The sequence below is a fragment of the Bufo gargarizans genome, chromosome 2 (assembly GCF_014858855.1).
Source record: "Bufo gargarizans isolate SCDJY-AF-19 chromosome 2, ASM1485885v1, whole genome shotgun sequence".
NCBI classification, from domain to species: domain Eukaryota; kingdom Metazoa; phylum Chordata; class Amphibia; order Anura; family Bufonidae; genus Bufo; species Bufo gargarizans.
This window is the reverse complement of record NC_058081.1, coordinates 359,062,278-359,084,601: the sequence shown is the minus strand read 5'-3', so window position 1 is coordinate 359,084,601 and position 22,324 is coordinate 359,062,278. Positions and strand designations below refer to the sequence as shown.

At 42.3% G+C, this 22,324-nt stretch overlaps 1 protein-coding gene across 1 annotated transcript in view; it reads right to left on the bottom strand.

Moving 5' to 3' along the window:
* LOC122925899 (glutamate receptor 4) overlaps nt 1–22,324 on the bottom strand; it is a 162,982-nt gene that overhangs the window by 110,781 nt on the left and 29,877 nt on the right. The window contains exons 3-5 of the mRNA XM_044277244.1: nt 12,635–12,688; nt 6,255–6,413; nt 1,255–1,422 (exon numbers count right to left, since the gene is read on the bottom strand). Coding sequence (XP_044133179.1) covers nt 1,255–1,422; nt 6,255–6,413; nt 12,635–12,688 — 381 coding nt within the window. The remainder of the gene's footprint in view (nt 1–1,254; nt 1,423–6,254; nt 6,414–12,634; nt 12,689–22,324) is intronic.

Here is a 22,324-nt window from a genome sequence, read left to right as displayed (position 1 = left end):
GGGTGGAACATACAGGTGACTGGTCCACTTCAAATGATCATATTCTGGATGCATAATGACGGACACAGGTCCCATTACAATTCTGAAGCATTTTTTCTTAGAGCTCTATGTTGTGCCATTCCTCTGTTACTCCTCCTAGAAATGTATGAGTAAATTGAAGACTGAGAGCTACCATTCACCCTCTCAAAGGAGCGTGTCCCGGCACAATCTGATCTCGTCAGCACTGATTGGACAGCGACACATACTGTAGGGGCAATGGTAACACCTGAATGTCAAGTCATTTATACATTTTAGGGGGAATAACAGAGGAACAGCACAAAGCAGAGTTCTAAAAAAATGCTGTGTTGAATACAATTATATACTAAAATAGGTCAACGCCCCCAAAACGGAATAATACATTCATTTACAGAGAGCATTCCCTAGTGGCATCAGAAATAGTTTGATAATTTACCGGAACTCAATGTGTTCCCCTGAATGGTTTAGAGGTGGGTTAAAATGGTGAGAGAGACCGATTCATGAGACAGAGATTCCTCCATTTATGCTCAAGTGCCCCATTAAAAAGCACCTGTGGGCAGATTCAACCCTATTAAGTCTGACATGCTGCTTGATGGGGTTGATCCTGCTGACCACAATGATATCTGTCTTGTGAAAATCGGTTGTGGCATTTCCAAAAAAGATAAACTTTTATTCTTTATGCAAAAGAGGGCTTTGGCGCATTGGGGGTGGGGCCTCTGTGCTCCTCAGCTTTCCCAGTGGAGGCCACGCCCCTTGATGCACTGAAGACCTCATCTGCATATAGAATAAAACTATTATTTTCTTGGGAACACCAAAACAAATGTTCACAAGTCAGGTATCATTTTAATCAGCAGGAGCAACCCTGCCAGACAGTATTCCTGTTTCATAGGCTTGACCCTGCTGACAGGTACTGTATTACAGTTGACTGGTTCCTTGGTGGCTTTACAGTAATATCAGTATGGTGTAAATTTCTTCACTAACTGATACAAATATGAAAAGAATGTCCAGAGCCTTGGAACTCCCTATGACCCTGAACTCTACAGAGCCACCTGCTGGTTACAGATGGAACTACACAAGGAATGGTTGTCCATATTTCTTGTGTCTAGGGATTACTTTTAATATCGTATACAGGAAAGAATTACATTAAAATACAGAAGTGCAAAAAAATAAACATAAAAAAGATTGATCCCCTTTGCAGCGGTTCCTTCAATCCCCGATCATATAAGCAGTGGTCATTACCTGTTTTAAAGTTCTCTCCATATCGATTCCTTGCCCCCAGGGGGCAGCTGGATTAGCGAGACAATCGCCTGCATTTCCTCTTCTTGACAGATCAATTTTCTGTCGTCGCAAGTTACGGAAAGCTTCGGCCATCACCAGAACGCCGTCATAAGTCAGTGCAGAGGTGTACTGCAAGAGAGAGATATGACACCGTTTTACGTGGACTCAGAGCGTATGACGAGCACATAACGCAGAGACATAGTAACATAGTAACGAGCGAGTTTTCTGCTGGGGTGCAACGCGCAAACATAGAAACATAGAATGTGTCGGCAGATAAGAACCATTTGGCCCATCTAGTCTGTCCAATATACTGAATACTATGAATAGCCCCTGGCCCTATCTTATATGAAGGATGGCCTTATGCCTATCCCATGCATGCTTAAACTCCTCCAAAGTGAACGCATAGCACCTGCGCTGAATCCTGACCCATTCATTTCAATGTAACATGGGTCCGCAATATACGGTGTGTCCCTGCACAGTCTGTGATATACTGGCTCTGGCTGTTTGTGCACCGCATCACGGATGCGGACCCATTCACTTGATCCGTGATCCATCTGCACCGCAGAAAAATAGAACATGTTCTACTTTTTTGGGGTGCGGAGTCACAGAGAGAAACCCCACGGAAGCACTACGCAGTGCTACCGTGGGGTTTCTCTCTGTGACTCCGCACCCCAAAAAAGTAGAACATGTTCTATTTTTCTGCGGTGCAGACGGATCACGGATGAATAGGTCTGAGGAAACCGCGCAGATGTTGCACGTGCATTGGGGACCGCAAATTGCGCCATTTCTGTCTGAGATACGTTTTTTTAGATGTAAAAAAATATCCTGCATACAGGACTTTTTTTCCCATTTAAAAAAACGGATTTCAAATGGAAATGGCTTAAACAGATGCCAACTAATGCAACAGCAGGTGGCGCATTGTGCTACTAGCTATGACAGGGTCATATAGTCAAGACACCATCCCATAGTTAGAGAAAGAGGATCTGGCAGAGGAAACACGTGTGTGATAGAAGGCCCTAAAAGTACAGTGGATGTAGGGTCTTCAACCCCTTCCTGACCCAGCGATTTTCCATTTTTTCGTCTTCGTTTTTTTACTTTCTGCCTTCCTTGAGCAGGCTACCAGGGAGACGCTTTGGCCGGCATCACCACAATGTATCCTCTGCTGGGATGTACATCTCTGGCCACTAGGTGACCCCTTAACCTCCGCCTCCCTTTTGAATCATCCTTAGCTAAGTATTGCTCTCTATTTTTTACCGCCTTGGCATCATTGTTCACGTCTATATCATGGTTGGACTATGTCCTAACGTCTATCTACCTCCTGATGAGCCTGCCTTGTTTCAGGTGAAACGCCTCGAGGTCTGTGTACTAAGATGTGTACATAGAGGTCTGTGTATTCAGATGTGCATATAAAAAACGTGCGTACTTTCCATTAAGAGAGGATCGGTGATCATCCAATAATCTGGACCACCCCTTCTACTCTCTCTGTATTTATGAGGTCTGTGTACTAAGATGTGTACATAGAGGTCTGTGTATTCAGATGTGCATATAAAAAACCTGCGTACTTTCCATTAAGAGAGGATCGGTGATCATCCAAGAATCTGGACCACCCCTTCTACTCTCTCTGTATTTATAATATCAATGATTGGTTTTCTGAGAGGGCAGGTGGTGACCCTTTTATTTTGGATCACCTTTGACTGTCGATATATCGTCCTTTTAACCGTCTTGCTATATATCTAATTTTTTTCCCTGGCTAGGGATAATCTGGGGATTCAATAGTCTTAGGTTCGGGGACAGGGAACCCCCACCATCAGGGGGCGACCCTGGGCTGAGCAGTGAATAGGGCAATCAGGGTAAGCGGTAGTCTGCCCTGCCCTCTCTCAGACCCTGTTCCTTCTAGGTGTTGCTCCTGAACCTTTAAGTCTATAGACAATTATACGTCACCAGTGAATATGTAAGTGTAGGGGTCACTACTCCCCAAACAAAAGTAATTTATATATAATCCTTTTGAACTGTAGTACACTTGTTGGTATATGCATACCTATACCCACACTATTAAAAATAAAGGTATTTTTAAAAGTCACTAACTCTAATAAGTAATATTTTGAAAACTCTTGTGATAAGAAATCCGATAAAAATCTAATTATTAGGCAATTGAGGGCTTTGTATTTTTACGGGACAAGTTGTACTTTCTAATGGCACCATTTAATATTCTATACAATGTAGTGGGAAGCTATAAAAAAATTCCAAATAGTGTGAAAATGAAAAAAATTAAAAATTCTGACCACAATCGCTGCTCCCTGTTATTGCACCCACTACTTACAAAGATATGCGCTTCCTGACTAAATAATTTGTCATAAAACAAACTTTTTTGAAAAATTTGGCGAAGCAGCCAAACTGAATTTTTCGAACCCTTTACAACACTAGTAAGATACTTTAGCGTCGCAGATCAATAATTTTTTATCCTTTCACAGAAATGATCAATTAAATAATTATTTATATAAATAAAACCGCAAAATGGCGTCCTGAGACTTGTTTGCATAGGACGAGCCAGAAAAAAAAGGGTGGAAGCGCACATTGTATTTCTTCATATAATGCAGGAGATGATGATGTAGACTCGGCCGCGGTGAACCTCTGAGCTGTAGGCTGTAATTTGACCAATTTCTCTCTGTAAGGCGATAACGTACATCCCGTCGCTCCCGGAGCTCCGAGGTCTGCGCTGTAATTGAATATCTGAACTGGGTCAACAATGAATGAGATGATAATACCAGAGCGCGCAGTGTGGCTCCCATCAAAGCGTATTCCTGGTCAGGAAGCACTTGTGGAGGCTCCCTAATAAATAATCAATGGCCAGGGTCAAGCTGAATTCATGACCTCCTGGTATTAAAACCTACGAACCGGCAATTATGAGCCGCCCTGGGAATTCAAAGCAGATGATGAAATGTGAAAGAAAAGATGGCCAGGGATGGGAAAAAAATAAGGAGCTATTTCGTAATTGTATCTATCCCGGCATTGGCATAACAAGGATCCACGGGGCTCCAGAGCAAAACTCTAAATGGTGCCCCACACTACCATGGCTACTAGTGATGAGCAAAGTATTCAAAAATTCGAATTGGCTGCTTCACTGAATTTTACCCAAAAAATTGCTTCCTGATGAATTACTTCATCACGAAGCGCGTTTCTTGGTAAGTAGTGGGTGCAGTGACTGGGAGCAGCGATTGCGCTGCCTCTCGTCATTGTACCCCTCAGATGCTGCGTTCATAGCTGATCGCCGCATCTGACATTGATATTACAATGTAAAATAAAATAAAATAAAATAAATGAAATCATACTTTATGTGGGGAAACCAACCTCGCCACTGGGTTTTGGAGGGGCCTGTTTACCAGCCTCTTGCCCCAGGATTATGGGCCCTCTCATCAGCCAGGCCTCATTTGTTCACAAAGGACTTGGACTAACTTGAACCCCTGGTCTAATTCATGCCATTGTGGGATGTTAAATGTCTATGTGTATTGAAAAGGGTGGGACATTGTATACGTTGAGTAGGGAGGTCTGTTCCATTGTCTCTCTGTGTGTATTGGCGATGTCCTTTGTTCTGAGAGATAATTGAATTACTTCTCGGTTGTCTCCAGGACAGAGGATATTGTGTATTTGCCTGTCTGTGATGATTGCATCAACCCAGTGTGAGGTAATTCTATCACGGGCAGAGGGGAGGATTTTGTGTGGGAGTGTCTGAGTGTATTGTACGTGGTTATTGGCTGTTTTTACAAAACCCTGTGGGTGTTAACCTTGTTGGAAGATGTGTATAAATCAATGCTTGTGTGTCCAAATAAACAGAGGCTGCTTTTATACCTTCATGAAGTTTTGGCTCATGTTTGGGGAATGCGATAACTACACTCTTGGGGATTGCTATATCACAATACTCCCCTGAGTAAGAGCTTGTTCCTGTCTCTGCATTTAGGACAGGTTCACCCACTGGAGCCTGGAGCCTTGTCATAGGGCCAGGGTGGGTAGGAGACGGCCAGACCTCCACCAAGCTTCGGCGGTTCGTGGGGTCCGCAGTGCTGATGGTGTCAAGTGGAGTGCTGCCCTTGTTCTGCTGTAGCGCTGGCCAATCGCATTGCAGAGCTCACAGCCTGGGAGAAAATAACCTCCCAGGCTGTGAGCTCTGCGCTGCGATTGGCCAGCGCTACAGCAGAACAAGGGCAGACTCCGCCTACTATAACTTAGTGACTGAAATCTCCGCCTACTATAACTTAGTGAGCGAAGATACCGGAGGGCATAGCGGGAGAACGGAGCGGCGCCCAGGGATAATAGTAAGTGCAGTGAGATCCCCGGGCGCCGCTCTCCATGTCTGTATTCTTAATTCACAATGTCATAATCGGTGAAAGGTCCTCTTTAAGGTTATATTGGTTTTCTTAATGCATACAGTGATGTCTCAATGGTGGAATACTGAGCACAGTAATGTCACAGCATAGCAATAAGGCTCACAGTGATGTCACAGCACAGGCATAATGTGCACAGTGATGTCACAGCAATAAGCCGAACAGTGATATCACAGTAGCATGATAATATGCATGGTGATGTACAGAAATGCATCAGTGATGTCACAGCACAGAAATAATGCCAAAAGTAATGCATTCTTCCCTTACTAACTGCACATTTATTTATTTTATGCACTTATATAGCGCTGACATATTCTGCAGCGCTTTACAGACATTAGCATCGCTCTGTGATGCAGAATACGGTAGTTGCGGGACACAAAAATTTGCACAACTTGTCTGCAACTTGCTATCTTAGGACTGTGATTTGGCTGTGTCGCAGGTCATGCGTTGTGCAAAAGCTGTGTTGCACTGTGACACCAATGAAATCTTGCGTGACACATACTGTACCCTAAAACACAGACCCGCTGCCAGTATATTATGGGAATGGTGTTCTATAGATTTAGGACCGGAAACATCTACTACCTTTGGTGGAGTTTCTGATCCTGGATATTCCCGCTGGTCCAACGTCTTCCATCGCTGCATTAATTCAGTTACTATTGGGGTATTGAAATCCACCAGCTGGAATCCTGTTACATTGGCTCCTCCATGCATAAACCTGTCAAGCGAAATGTCCTTAATTCCCTAAACAGAAAAAATAAATAATATTAAGTATTTTCACAAAAAAAAAAAACGTTTGATGTCGGCAAAAATAAATAAATAAAAGTACCATATATATTAAAATGACAGAATAAACCCATCTAATGTATACAACTAAAACGCCAACCATTACACAAATCTACAAATAGGAATATAATGCTCTCTAGAGAGAGGACCATGGACAAGAGACGTAGCTGTAGCAGGTGCAGAGGTAGCAGGCACAACCAAGGCCCAAAATGTTTGAACCTGTAACTAGTTTCAAGAAATTCACTCATCTCTGTAGGAGAATCATTGTAGTCCTATTGACTTCTATACACATGCAAGTTTTTAACCTTTCCAGAAGCAGTGTTTTTTAACTGTTCTATGTACACTAGTAGTATGTGTGCAAACTTTTCCATTTTTCATGTGTCCAATTAGGGTCTTAGCACTTTTTTTTTATACACCGTATGATTTAATGTGGTTGAGGAAAGAAGATTCTGTAGCCACTCAGAATACCGTAATTACTGCAGCAGGGGAGGAGTGTGTTGATCTTACAGGAGGCAGTGACTCATTTACTTAAATGATTGTTAGTGAGGACTGTATGACATCTTACAATTGCAGTGTCAAAAGGTGAATGTTGATTTAAGAGGCTGTATCTCATTTACATTGGATGACGATAAAAAATCCTGTAACCAATGAGACTGGTTACAGCAGCAGAAGAGGAGTGTGCTGCTCCTGAAGGAGGCAGTGTACTGTACACTTGTGATTGTGTTAGTGGTAATAGAACTGTATGCAATAAGGGTTGTGTCATGAAATTGGTGGAAAAGAAAACACCCTGTAGGCAAGCAGGTCATGAGGGCAGCAGTGGATGATGTGTGTTATTCTTGACCTCACAGCAGTGTGCTTATCTAGTAGAACACCTCACAGCAGCGTGCTGATCTAGTAGAACACCTCACAGCAGCGTGCTGATCTAGTAGAACACCTCACAACAGCGTGCTGATCTAGTAGAACACCTCACAGCAGCGTGCTGATCTAGTAGAACACCTCACAGCAGCGTGCTGATCTAGTAGAACACCTCACAGCAGCGTGCTGATCTAGTAGAACACCTCACAGCAGTGTGCTGATCTAGTAGAACACCTCACAGCAGTGTGCTGATCTAGTAGAACACCTCACAGCAGTGTGCTGATCTAGTAGAACACCTCACAGCAGCGTGCTGATCTAGTAGAACACCTCACAGCAGCGTGCTGATCTAGTAGAACACCTCAGAACAGTGTGTTGATCTAGTACAGGCATGTCCAAACTGCGGCCCTCCAGCTGTTGCAAAACTACAATTCCCAGCATGCCCTTATAGCTGTAAGCTATCTAGGCATGCTGGGAGTTGTAGTTTTGCAACAGCTGGAGGGCCGCACTTTAGACATGCCTGATCTAGTAGAACACCTCACAGCAGTGTGCTGATCTAGTAGAACACCTCACAGCAGTGTGCTGATCTAGTAGAGCACCTCACAGCAATGTGCTGATCTAGTAGAACACCTCACAGCAGTGTGCTGATCTAGTAGAGCACCTCACAGCAGTGTGCTGATCTAGTAGAACCCCTCACTGCAGTGTGCTGATCTAGTAGAAGACCTCACTGCAGTGTGCTGATCTAGTAGAACACCTCACAGCAGTGTGCTGATCTAGTAGAAGACCTCACTGCAGTGTGCTGATCTAGTAAAAGACCTCACAGCAGTGTGCTAATTTAGTAGAATACCTCATTGCATTTTTTTGATGTAGTAGAAGACCTCACAGCAGTGTGCTGATCTAGTAAAAGACCTCACTGCAGTGTTTTGATGTAGTAGAAGACCTAACCGCAGTGTGCTGATTTAGTGGAAGACCTCACTGCAGTGTGCTGATCTAGTAGAAGACCTCCCTGCAGTGTGCTGATCTAGTGGAAGGCCTCACTGCAGTGTGCTGATCTAGTAGAAGACCTCACTGCAGTTTTTTTATGTAGTAGAAGACCTCACAGTAGTGTTTTGCTGTAGCAGAAGACCTCACAGCACTGTGTTGATCTAGTAGAAGACCTCACAGCAGTGTGTTGATCAAGTAGAACACCTCACAGTAGTGTGTTGATCCAGTAACCTCACAGTTTGGGAATAAACAACCCATAGCCAATCAGATCACAAATGACGACAGTGGCAGTAGATGAGTATGGTGACCTTATGAGAGGCATTGTGATTATGTCCATTATGATTATGTGAAGTTACACCAAGAAGAATAATGCTGGGACAATGTGACAGGTAACGGAAATTGAGGAACCTGTTTCCTTCATCTGGTAGCGCAGCAATCACTACGGTTCCTACATAGCAGAGCTACACTTCCTTCTGGACGTTAATCTCTAAATCAGTGGCAGCTTCAGTTTAACCTTTGGGCCAGGCAGGTGAGTAGGCACTGTGTGTGAGTGATTTCTCTATTGACTAAGTGCTGTCTTGGGTATCTTATCTGATGGAACACAATGATCCCATTCCGTCTGAGTCCTGTCTGTGTATCTCTGTCTTTCGGATGGAATTACATTATGCAGGTAGGAGAATGTATGCTCTTAAAGCTGAATTTCTTAAGAGCCATCAGGTTTTGCCAGCACAAATAACGGTTGAAAGTCCAAATTGGATATCTCCAGTAATGTCTCAGCTGATCTAATCACCGGTAGATTAGCTTGTCAGGACAATCCTGCTGCCAAATTCTATAAAAGGTAATTGTCTTTGTGAACCCAAGTATCAAGAAAAAGATCTGATTAAATTAATACCTGATGGGATAGTGTATGTGTGTAGAGCGTTCCAACATTCCTTTAAACCCTATACCAGCATATAGCATACTGTGGACATTCATGTATACCCTACACCAACACATAGCATACAAGGGGTCAATGGTGGACTTTAACCAAAACACAAACCAAGCAAATTCTTGGGGCCCCAGATAGGAGTGGAAATACCAACTGTGCAGCCAGTTCATTTTCACAGGGGCCAAGGGTTTCCCAGCTTTAGAGCACTAGAAGAACTAGCTAGCCAACAGTGGTGGAGCTTAGTGGAGCAATCTGGGAGGAGGGACAAGGATAACTTTCCAGAAATGCCAAATCTGCCTCTGCTAGATATTTCTGTGTCTACATAACAGGTGGCGAGCCCACCAGTGATGCCTCATCCCACTTCATGGTCATATGCAACCCTGTAGTCACTAACATAACGAGTGACAGGTCTCACCCTGTCACAAGATTTGCTCAAATTTCTTGTGATGTCATCAGTTCCATGATCTGATTGGCTGTGGTATGTTTTAACTCGACTATCTAAATCTTACTGCCAACTTCACACGGAGCTCATTGGGAGTGGACTGGAAGGGTCACTGGCTCCCTTAAAATCTGCTCACACCTCTACTGCTGCTGTTACCAGTTAATCTGATGTGATGTCAGGACACTGCAGTATCACATTGTATGAAGGCCAAAGCATTGCCGCTGGTTCGACACTGTACTGTGTGAAAATTACATAGACCTTGTGTTGGAACATGAGTTGTTTTAGTCTCATTAGGACAGGCTTTAAGTGAATACGGCAGAAACTGAAAATAGCCTGCCTCCTAAGGAACCGTGATTTATAAGAAAATAATCAAAACAAAGAACATTACATTCCACTTGAGGATACTGGATCTGCAATTCAAATATTTTTATTTTTTTACAGAATTACCCCCTCTACAATACATGGAAATAAAGCAATCAAGGTCTCCACAAAAAGTAAAATGCTCTAAATATAGCTGGACTTATTATTCTGACAGATCAGCTTTATCATTGCCGGATTTTTTAAATGTACTTCACACTTGTTTAGCAAAAGCGAACATTTGGAATACTAAGCAGACATTAGCACAAGCCAGTAGATCATTTTTATTAATAATGGGCTAAAAAACCAACATAAAGCATGGTTCTCATAGTCACCACTAGTGTTGAACGCGAATATACTAATCGCGAATTTTTATTGCGTATATCTAGAATATAGTGCTATATATTCGGAATCGCAAATATTCTAGATTTTTTTTTTCATCGATACCCTCACTGCTTCTTGCTTGTGGGCCAATGAGAAGGCTGCAATATCTTTGTCTGAGATTAGTAACATCCCTAGCAACCGATAGGAAAGTTGCCTACCCCTTACTATATAAGAACCTCCCCAGCAGCCATTTCTGCTGTTTTTTTGCAGTTCTGAGAGAGAGAGCAGTGACATTGCTGTGCTCTGTGCTTTCATCTGGATCCTATTCCTTATCCAATTACATTAGATAGTTAGTTAGCTCATATATATAATACAGATAGTCAGTGTAGGTTATATAGTGATATAATGTAGCTGTTAGGTTCCAGTGCAGGGTGTTAGGTAGTGTGATAGGAATTACTGTTTCTCTGCTGTCCATACATACAGGCTACAGACACAGTGCTGTGATGTCACAACAATACTTAATCACTATCAGTGATATCTACTCAGACCTGATAAAATGTGAAGTTGCATGTATTGCGCCAAAAATATGCGCATCATTAGTGCCGATTTGCGCAATCTCGAATATATTTTCATGAGGTGGCAGACACGTCTGATGGACATTTCAAGTGTTTGGTCTTTGAATACTTTTACGTTGCTCAACCACTCAGTCCACCTCTATGACTGTATTTTATGGCATCTGTAGACGCTGTCAATTCTCTTCAAATGCACAACTCACAACCATGAAAATGCTGTTTTTCAAGTAAAAATGTTCTATAAATGTCACCTAGTTTAAAGGTTTCGCAGCCAATCAGAGTGACAAAAGATTGCTGCACACTTGGCATTTATACAGTCTTTTATATGCAAACTAAATGACAGTATATAGGCATGCCTGCCTGGTGTACTAGATCAACACAGCATAGAGCAGGGGTGCACAACCTTTTCTGGTCGGGGGCCACATTGTCAACCTGAACCAATTCCAAGGGACGAAAAGGGGTATTATCAAGTGAAATACTATGTTTATGGTATTATGGAACTTACAGTATATATTATTATAAATGTTTAGTTACACTTCTAGTCCTCCCATCTAATGGGACAATACATGAAAGATTCAGGTGAGCAGCCACAAGACACATACATGTCTGCTACCAGATGGCTGGGGGCCGCATAGAATGGTATTGAGGGCCGCAGGTTGTGCACCCTCTGGCATATAGCAACTGGGTGGGAACCTCCATGAATGTGCAATTTATTTTTGAAAAGGAATGTATAGCAGAAAAAGGATATAGTATTTAAACTAGATTTTTATTATAATATATAATATCATTTTATATATAAGTTTTTTTTAATTTCAAAAACAGGTAGTAATAGTTTTTTTTTTTAATGATGCAAATATTTATGTAAAAAATCTTGAATCATTAGTTTTCACGCTGGCCACTGGAGCAAACTAGGCAACAGGCTGACACTTTCTGTGTGATCTGCAATTTGCTTTTCAGCTTTGCTGTGTAGGCTTGGACATGGTCAGCAGAGTAATCTCATTATCATTAGACTGTTTAATGATACAGTCACACTTCAGTTATTTGGTCAGTTACTAGGCGAAAACTAGGCTGCGGGTCATAAACACAGAACAGGTGAATATCTTTCCATTATGTCTTATCTCTGAGTAGGCTTCGCTCCTGGTTTTGGCTCAGAATAACTGATGAAAATAACTGATCAAATAACTGAAGTGTGAATTCAGCCTAATTTTTTTATACTGTAGTACTGTTGGAGACCTTGAAAAGGAAGGATATGGGCATTACACACAAAGATTAGGATCTGTATGCAGCTCCCTGCCACTCTCTGATCTCTGGTGGCAGAGGACTATATTTTGTAACTTTTTGGTTATTTTATTAGTCTGTTGACAATTTTCTTCCCACTAACTCCCATTTTTGCAGCTGCAATAAAGCGCAAACCTCTTGCCGAGCAGGGTAAATTGTGAATCTCTGCGTAAGTGTAAGAGGAAAAAAAGATCTTTCGATACGTTACATTTGCCAGGAGCTAATTTTCTACCAATAAGTAGGCCTTCGACACAGAATCGGTGCACAGTATTTGCATAATGATGATGATAAATGCTCTCTTGATTAGAGTTTAATCAGATGCTTGATGAGCAGAGACCAAATCAATGCGCTATTTTTTCCCCCCACTGATTTTGCCCCAATTGGAGCAGGAAAATGAAAATAAATAGGCTCTCAGAGCAAATTAATGAACGCAAATACTTACTAGGTTTGCAATAATGTAATGATAGCCTTTCACATGTTTCCCAACACTCACAATCTGCAATGAAAAAAGATACAATATTTTAGGTATACAGTCAGCAACGCTAATAACGCAGGAAAAAATGTAGTGATAACAGGAAAATAAAAATGTACCGTCAAACCGATCCAGTCATGTAAGCAACATTGCTTAATTTATCATTATAGCATAATCCATTTAAGGTCTTGGCAACTGAACTTTCTTGGTGGACAATCTTGCTATGTTCAGATTAAGGATTCTTGCACACCTATGTCTAACGGCCTCAAAACTGCTATGGTGCACTACGGTACCTTCTATATGTCTGATTCCATAGAGTGAAAAAATTTGGCCTCTAGGGCGGAAAACTTCCATAATACAGTGCCAATGTGGCAACACAGGTTCTGCTGTGTGTATTTATTGTATGCATTTATATAGCGCTACTATCTTCCTCAGTGCTTTACAGACATTGGCATCTAACTGTCCCCAATGGGGCTCACAATCTAAGTTCCCGATCAGTATGTCTCTGAAATGTGGGAGGAAACAGGAGAACCCAGAGAAAACCCACACAAACACGGGGAGAACATACAAACTCCATGCAGATGATGGACTTGAACCTAGGACCCCAGCACTGCAAGACACCAGTGCTAACTACTGAGCCACTGCACTGCCGTGTAGGACACTTATAGCTTCCACCTACCACAATGCAGGCTTTATTGGGTGCCATATGTATACTGGCAATGCTTTATAGTGTAGGCACGTCATCTGATCCATCGTGGCACATTTCTTTCTGTTGGGTTTGTATAGAATCTAAGAGAATAACCTTGGAATGACTCCACGTGAAATCAGAGGCATGTTGAGGCAAAGGCCCAAGACACAAACATAGGAGCCCTATTACAGCTTAGTACAAAGCAGATCTGTAATATGGAGATGGGCACGGTGCCTAAATGGCATTTTCTATTGACTGTCTTATGGCAGTAATAACTGGTTCCTTCTGATCTGGAGGTCTATAGATTCTAGATTTAGATCAATGGTGATCAATGCTTGGTTCAGTAACACCATGGGTGTTGTGTTGTGAACATATCACAAGAAGGTTGGAGCTGCTTTGTCAGAGGGTGGAGGACATGCAGAATTTTTCTAAAAGTCCTTGCACACAGTTTTTATATCAATATACTACATCAAATTATCAAAAATGACATAATCCCGAGCCCAATAGTTCCTCTGTATCGTATGTTTCTCAAAGATAGGAAAACGTATGAGACTTGGAAATGCTGCTGCTCTATTAGAATCTGTAAAAGCGGTGCAGTAGTTGTATACGAAGGCAATAAACTGCACGCAAAAATATACTTTGATGAATCTATCCTATGTATTTCTGCAGCAGTGATGCACAGAACACCACCATATCACCCGGTATACTATGGGAGGAATTTATCATGTGAATTTAGTTTTCTTAAAGCCTATGGACACCTTTGACAATTTTTTATCATTGCATTTTACTTATTGTGGGCTAAATATATATTTGTTTTGATTTATTTAAAAATGTTCCCAGTTTTTGTTCTGTAGCCTTCACTGTGTATCTGCAGACAATTTCTTTCAGCTATACAGTAAATCTGTCAGGGGGCTGCTCTGACGTTTCAATTTGTAGCCCTTATCTGTTCTTTCCTGACAGCTCATAAACACTTAGGCCTCTTTCACACGGGCGTCATGTTTTTTGCCTGGATAAGAGCCGGGTGCGTTGCGGTAAAATGCACAATTTTCCCGCGCGAGTGCAAAACATTGTCATGCGTTTTGCACTCGCGTGAGAAAAATCGCGCATGTTTGGTACCCAAACCCGAACTTCTTCACAGAAGTTCGGGCTTGGGATTGATGTTCTGTAGATTGTATTATTTTCCCTTATAACATGGTTATAAGGGAAAATAATAGCATTCTGACTACAGAATACATAGTATAATAGTGCTGGAAGGGTTAAAAAAATAAAAAAGTTAACTCACCTTATCCTCTTGTTCGTGTAGTTAGTTCCCGGTCTGTTCTTTGCTAGCTCTGGGCTTGGGCTAAAGGACCTTTGATGACGTCAGATCACATGCTCCAATCACATGGTCCATCACCATGGTGAATGAGCATGTGATCTGACGTCATCAAAGGTCCTTTAGCCCAAGCCCACAGCTAGCAAAGAACAGACCGGGAACGAACTACGCAAACAAGAGGATAAGGTGAGTTAACTTTTTTATTTTTTTAACCCTTACAGCACTATTGTACTAAGCATTCTGTAGTCAGAATGCTATTATTTTCCCTTATAACCATGTTATAAGGGAAAATAATACAGTGAATAGACTGTCACCTAGAACCCATGCGTGAAAATCGCACCGCATCCGCACTTGCTTGCGGATGCTTGCGATTTTCACGCAACCCCATTCACTTCTATGGGGCCTGCGTTGCGTGGATTATCGCACCGCAACGCACAAAGAGGAGCATGCTGCGATTTTCATGCAACGCATAAGTGATGCGTGAAAATCACCGCTCATGTGAACAGCCCCATAGAAATGAATGGGTCAGGATTCAGTGCGGGTGCAATGCGTTCAACTCACGCATCGCACCCGCGCGGAATACTCGCTCGTGTGAAAGGGGCCTTAGGCTGGGTTCACACAGGCGTGACGGATTGGCTCAGGATGCTCAGCAAGCAAGTTCAGTCAGTTTTGTCTGCGATTGCGTTTAGTTGTTCCGTTTTTTCCGCGCGGGTGCAATGCGTTTTGATGCGTTTTTCATGCGCGTGATAAAAAACTGAAGGTTTACAAACAACATCTCTTAGCAACCATCAGTGAAAAACGCATCTCACCCGCACTTGCTTGCGGATGCAATGCCTTTTTCACGCAGCCCCATTCACTTCTATTGGGACAGGGCTGCGTGAAAAACGCAGAATATAGAACATGCTGCGATTTTCACGCAACGCAGAACTGATGGGTGAGAAAAAATGTTTATGTACACAGACCCATTGAAATGAATGGGTCAGGATTCAGTGCGGGTGCTATGCGTTCACGTCACGCATTGCACCCGCGTGGAAAACTCGCTCATGTGAAAGGGACCTTATTATAGCTAAATTCTTAGCAGTTTGATAAGTAGAGGGCTTAATGGGCATCTGTCAGCAGTTCTGTACCTATGGCTGACCTGTTGCATGTGCGCTTGGCAGCAGAAGGCATCTGTTTTGGTTCCATGTTAATATGTGCCCGCATTGCTGATAACAAATATGATTACAAATGCCCTTTAAATGAGTGTATATAAGCTGTCAGGAGTTCAGAGATAATGGCGACAGATAAAAACATCTCTCTTATGGACTTATTGTAAAGCACAAACAAATTCTGCAGATACACTTAAAGTGAAGGCTGTAGAACAAAACTATTGACATTTTTTTTGCAATAAAGACCAATTTAACAAATTACTTTAGCCCAAAACGAGTAAAATGCAATGATAAAAAAAGGCTATGAATACCTTTGGGGCATTTTTTTAATCTGTGTTACCATAAGGCCCCTTTCACACGAGCGAGTTTTCCGCGCGGGTGCGATGCGGGAGGTGAACGCACTGCACCCGCACTGAATCCTGACCCATTCATTTCTATGGGGCTGTGCACATGAGCGTTGTTTTTCACGCATCACTTGTGCGTTGCGTGAAAATCGCAGCATGCTCTCTTTTGTGCGTTTCTCACGCAACGCAGGCCCCATAGAAGTGAATGGAGCTTCAGGGAAAAACGCATTGCATCCAGATTGTTGCGTTGCGTTGCGTTGTAAACGCAAGTAACTTAGCAACAGGGAATGGATTTGAAAGACAGGAAGTGAACTTCAAAGGTGTCAGTCTGCAGGCACTGCAGGGGAGAGGTATTTACTTGTGAGACTTCTCTTGCGGAGCCAAAGTAAAGATGCCAAAGGCCCCAAAAGACATGGATGTCCTCAAATTAATCAGCATGGTGAAGGAGTGGCCATGTATTTGGGATAGTAGGTCTGATGAATATCTGGACCGTTACAAGAAAGAAGACGCTTGGACCGAAATTGCGAAAGAAATTTTTTCCACAGTTTGGGACAGTAGGAATGCCCACAGACGAGAGAGGCTTGGTAAGTAAAAATTGGATAATGTATACATGTGTGATTATATCTGTCCTCCCTTTTAGCATAGCACATGGCATGTATCCTCTGCAATTTGTTATTTTGTGGTAATTTTTTTTTTATTTCCATTTTTATTGCAAGTTTCTGAAGTAAAGAGTCGCTGGAGGAGCTGCCGGGACCAATTCCGTAAGGGAATTCTGCAAGGATGCAGTGGCTCCGGCACTTCGAGGAAAAGGCCATACCGGTATAAGGACCAATTGATGTTCCTGCGGCCATTAATAGAGCAGTGTCCGTAAGTAAATTATAACCAATGAAGACAACCTATTTATCAGTACACACTGTATGTGCACTATGTGGGTAATGTAATTTGTCCCAATGTGTGAATTAGAAATGTCATAGTTGGCCCTAGCAAGCAATCTGAAAATATTGCAAGTGCAATTGGATTATTTGCAAAGGCCATCTATAGCACTTCTAAGTTCCATAATGTAGCTGCATGACGACATATGTAATATGTTGCTTCATTAAACATGACCTGTCAGTACTCCTGACCTGGCGTTTAAATTAGCTTTTTGTGTTCCCCATGTCATCAAAATTATAGAGCATATATTCTTATAACTCTTTATGTAGTGTCGTTGCTTTATTATTCCTTCTAGTATCTGCAGTTTTAAAAAAATGATGATATATCTATTGTATAGATCCTCAGCATCTGATCGGCGGTGTTCCTGGGTGTAAGACCCCCTCTGATCAGATGGTGATGATCTATACAAAGGATAGATAATCAGTTTGAAATAACAGCAGAACCCCTTTAAATAGCTATTTTACACTTAAATAATTATTAAAGGGTACAGAGGGGTGTTACCAAGTAGTGGTGGTGTATCTGCACACACTCATTCTATCCAATCAGTGCTGCCATGTTTAGGTGTGCATGTACACAACCCCAATGATAATAGCAATTCATTCATAAATTCTCTTTTTCACATATTAAAGGAATGGCACAACTTTGAGCATTTCACAATAGAAGTTCCAGATATACTATTAAATGGGTAATACATGAAGTAATGAAAGAACACATGTTCGGAGTGTTGATCGGTCCTGTTTAAACCAGTGTTACTTTGGCAAAGTAATTTGCTGATGCTAGTAATATTATAATATTTCTTTGGGTACATATTGGTAAGGTCATATATTAATTGATCTTTTTTTGTTTTTTTAAAGAACGGAAGCCAACCTTGAGGAGGAGCCTGAACACAGTAGTGCTGAAGACTCCAGGACATGCAATGAGGAGCCTCCGGCATGTGAAGGTCCTGAACAAAGTGGTGAAGGGCTGACTACCTCCACCTGCTCTCAACCCCCAGACTCCGCTGGGCCCCCCCCAAGTTTGCCATCACGTGTCCGCCGCCGCAGAACACTGCGTCCTGCTGAGGCAGTTACACATCCCCCGGAAGATCATTTTGATCTTTATGTTAGAAGCCTAGCCCCTTTCTTGCGGAGTCTGCCTCCAGAACGTATATTTAGAACCCAATCTGCTATTGGGATAGTTCTGGAGGCTGCCACGCCACCAAATCAGCCTTGGGACTTTTTTGCTGCGCTAGAAAGTTGGCGCAGCAATGTCTACATGTCTGGTCCCCGCCACATTCAGGGTCCACAGGTGCACCAACAAATGACACAAAATAGGCACAATTATGGGCCCCTAAATCGCTCATATGGGCAGCCTGGCCCATCATCCACAGTAGCTGGCCCCTCTCAGCTATCTGGAGCACTTGCCCAACCAACCTACCATGGGCAACAATTTCAGCCTCCCCCTTTTTCACCTAGCCGGTTTCTCAATTTGTAATGACTTGATTGTTTTTCTCTTTTACGTTTGAAAATGTTTTACATATGCAACCAAAAAAAAAAACTCTGTTGTTAAAATAAACTGAGTTTTATTTTCTGCTAATTTATTGTTTTTTCTCTTTATTAAACACATTAAATATTAAAATTTTGGTATCACACACACATATAACACTTTAATAATTGTACTATTTTATTAATAATTAATATAAACTACATACACGTAATTATCTAAAAAATATTTTTAAATGATTTACACACAAACATATAAATAGATGCAAACCAAAAAAAAATTAACATTGATTGGACATTTTGGATTTGATAAAACCTTTCTTCATATACAAATTCTATTAAATTTTAGGTCCATAGGCAAAAAACATTACATATTGAGCCTATAAATAAAAAATTAAAAAAACACAAGCAATTAAAATCAAAAAAATATGACATTTCATTAAAATAATCTATGCTGGGGGTTTATATATCTGTTGGTATTAAAAAGGTGAATAAAGAGAATAGTTCAGGTTTTGTTCACGCGCGTGAAAAACGCATGCCATCCGCATGTCACACACGCGTGAAAAACGCAACAATGTGACACAATCGTATGCAAAACTGAAGCACTCGCAGGCAAAAACGCACGATTTTCCCTGAGCGTACCCTGAACGCATCCGGACAAAAAACATGACGCTCGTGTGAAAGAGGCCTAAGGCTGAGTTCACACGAGCGTGACAGATTTGGTCCGGATGCGTTCAGGGTGCGTTCAGTTAAACTCGCACCATTTTGCAAGCAAGTTCAGTCAGTTTTGGCTGCAATTGCGTTTAGTTGTTCAGTTTTTTCCGCGCGGATGCAATGCGTTTTGATGCAGTTTTCACGCGCGTGATAAAAAACTGAATGTTTACAAACAACATCTCCTAGCAACCATCAGTGAAAAACGCATTGCATCCGCACTTGCTTGCAGATGCAATGCGTTATTAACGCAGCCCCATTCACTTCTATGGAGCCAGGGCTGCGTGAAAAACGCAGAATATAGAACATGCTGCGATTTTAAAGCATTGCAGAAGTGATGCATGAAAAATAATGCTCATGTGCACAGCCCCATTGAAATGAATGGGTCAGGATTCAGTGCAGGTGCAATGCGTTCACCTACTGCATTGCACCCGCGCGGAAATCTCGCCCGTGTGAACTCAGCCTAAGGCTGAGTTCACACGAGCGTGATAGATTTGGTCCGGATGCGTTCAGGGTGCGTTCAGTTAAACTCGCACCATTTTGCAAGCAAGTTCAGTCAGTTTTGGCTGCAATTGCGTTTAGTTGTTCAGTTTTTTCCGCGCGGTTGCAATGCGTTTTGATGCGTTTTTCACGCGCGTGATAAAAAACTGAAGGTTTACAAACAACATCTCCTAGCAACCATCAGTGAAAAACGCATTGCATCCGCACTTGCTTGCAGATGCAATGCGTTATTAACGCAGCCCCATTCACTTCTATGGAGCCAGGGCTGCGTGAAAAACGCAGAATATAGAACATGCTGCGATTTTAAAGCATTGCAGAAGTGATGCATGAAAAAAAACGCTCATGTACACAGCCCCATTGAAATGAATGGGTCAGGATTCAGTGCAGGTGCAATGCGTTCACCTACTGCATTGCACCCGCACGGAAATCTCGCCCGTGTGAACTCAGCCTTAGTACTCTAGCACTCAAAAGCAAATTACCATAAAAGCTTTAGTCTGTATTTGTATCCATTAAAGTCACAACATGATCCAGCATAGAAGATGCTTACATGTTTCAAACCGCTCTGCACGGGTTCTTACTCATAGCCTGAAGTTCTAATTTATAGTTTCCAATGTTGTTCCCTATGCAGGTAAACAAGATTTAATGTAACCCTTTAATGGGTAATATAAGGATAGAGCCGGGTTCCCACTATTGACCACTGAATATATAACACATGACCTCACACGTTAGAAATTATATACGTAAAATTGTTCTGTATCAATAAATAATTATATGATTAATCAGTTATGAACACCTTTGGTAGCAATTTTTTATTTATTGCATTGTAGTAATTTCTAACAAAAAATATTTTTTTCAATTGTTTTTTATTAAAAATGTTCAGCCTCTTTCTAGGTACAGCCTTAAAGGGGTTCTGCAGTTCTTCAAACTGATGATCTATCCTCTGGATAGATCATCAGCATCTGATTGGCGGAGGTCCGACACCCGGGACCCTTGCCGATCAGCTGTTTGGGGCTAAGCTCTGTTCACTTGAATGGAGCTTAGCCCAGCCCAGGCCAGTGATACTAGTCGTGATGTCACTGGGCCTGCGGTAAACAGCGAGAAGGCTGCGGCACTACTGCCAGCGCCGCTGCCTTCTCGAACAGCTGATCGGCAGAGGATAGATCATCAGTTTAAAAAAACAGCAGAACCCCTTTAAGATTATCTAGTAGCAGGCTCTGTGTTTATACTGTTTCCCGTCAGACAGTTCAGCTGATGGCTCCTTATCTCTGATCTCCTGACCTCATAAATACTCATTCTAGCTCAATTATTATCTTACCGATAAGGGATATACTGTACATAGCCCCCAGATGGCAGCTGACAAAAAAATCTCACACACTCAGAAGTAAGATTGTTCACAGCTAGGCAAAGAGTAAACCCTTTATGGAAAAAGAAAACTACAAAAAATGTTTATTAAAGAGTAAAGACCAAAAGAGAAAATTATTTTAACCCAAATTGAGTAAAATACAAAAAAATTGCCCCCAAAGGTGTTCACAGCCTTTAAATCCTGGTAAGCCTAGTGTAAAAATTCTATCATATTAAAATTGGTTGTCCAGATAGATAGATTTATGACCTATCGTCAGGATAGGTCATCAATAAATTTGTTGTGGTCCGCAACCCAGAACCTCTACTGTTCAGCTGTTTGGGGCAGCGGCAGTGCCAGAAACTATACTGCATATTGAGCACAGCTCCATATATGGTGTAGTGGTGGAATTGGGGTACTGCAGCTGAGTTCAGCTCCCACCGATCTTACATTGATGACCTATCCTGAGGATAGGTCATCAATATCTGTGGCCTCAACAACCCCTTTAAATTTTAATTGTAAAACAATGCATGCGGTATATGTAATTTATTGTGAGCATATGTTGGGACAACACATGATCTGTCAGGAAACGGGTAGGTGAACACCTTTATGACATTCTACACCCAGGAACTAGGAGTCTTTTTGGAGAATCTAAACATTTTGTACATGTAGATCATATAGCTAAAACAACTTTTAGAATTATCATTATAGAAAAAATTAGCAAACACATCCAAGGGGGCATCAGAGACCAGTGGCGGATCCAGGGGGGGGGCAACAGGGCAATTGCCCCCCCCGAGCTGGCGGCGGCGGCTGGGCACAGGGAGATGAGCGCTTCCATTGTGGAAGCGCTCATCTCCAGGCATCTGTATCGCCGTCCTCAGTACAGCGATACAGATGCCTGCCTATGCTGCGGCAGGGAAGGGAGAGGCGTGTCCCTTTCCCTTCCTCTGATAGGCTGCCGGCCTAGTGCCTGCAGCCTATCAGAGGCCGGCGCAGGCGCTGCCTGAGCCATACAGCGTGGGACACAGGCCAGAAGAGGCCTGCATCGCACTTCTGACATGGAGGTAAGTATGTGTGTTTTTTTTTTTTCATTATATACAATACTTTTACTGGCACCTGGGGGCGGTTATTACTGGCAAAGGGGGGCTATTACTGGCAGAGGGGGTGGCTGTTACTGGCAAAGGGGGGCTATTACTGGCA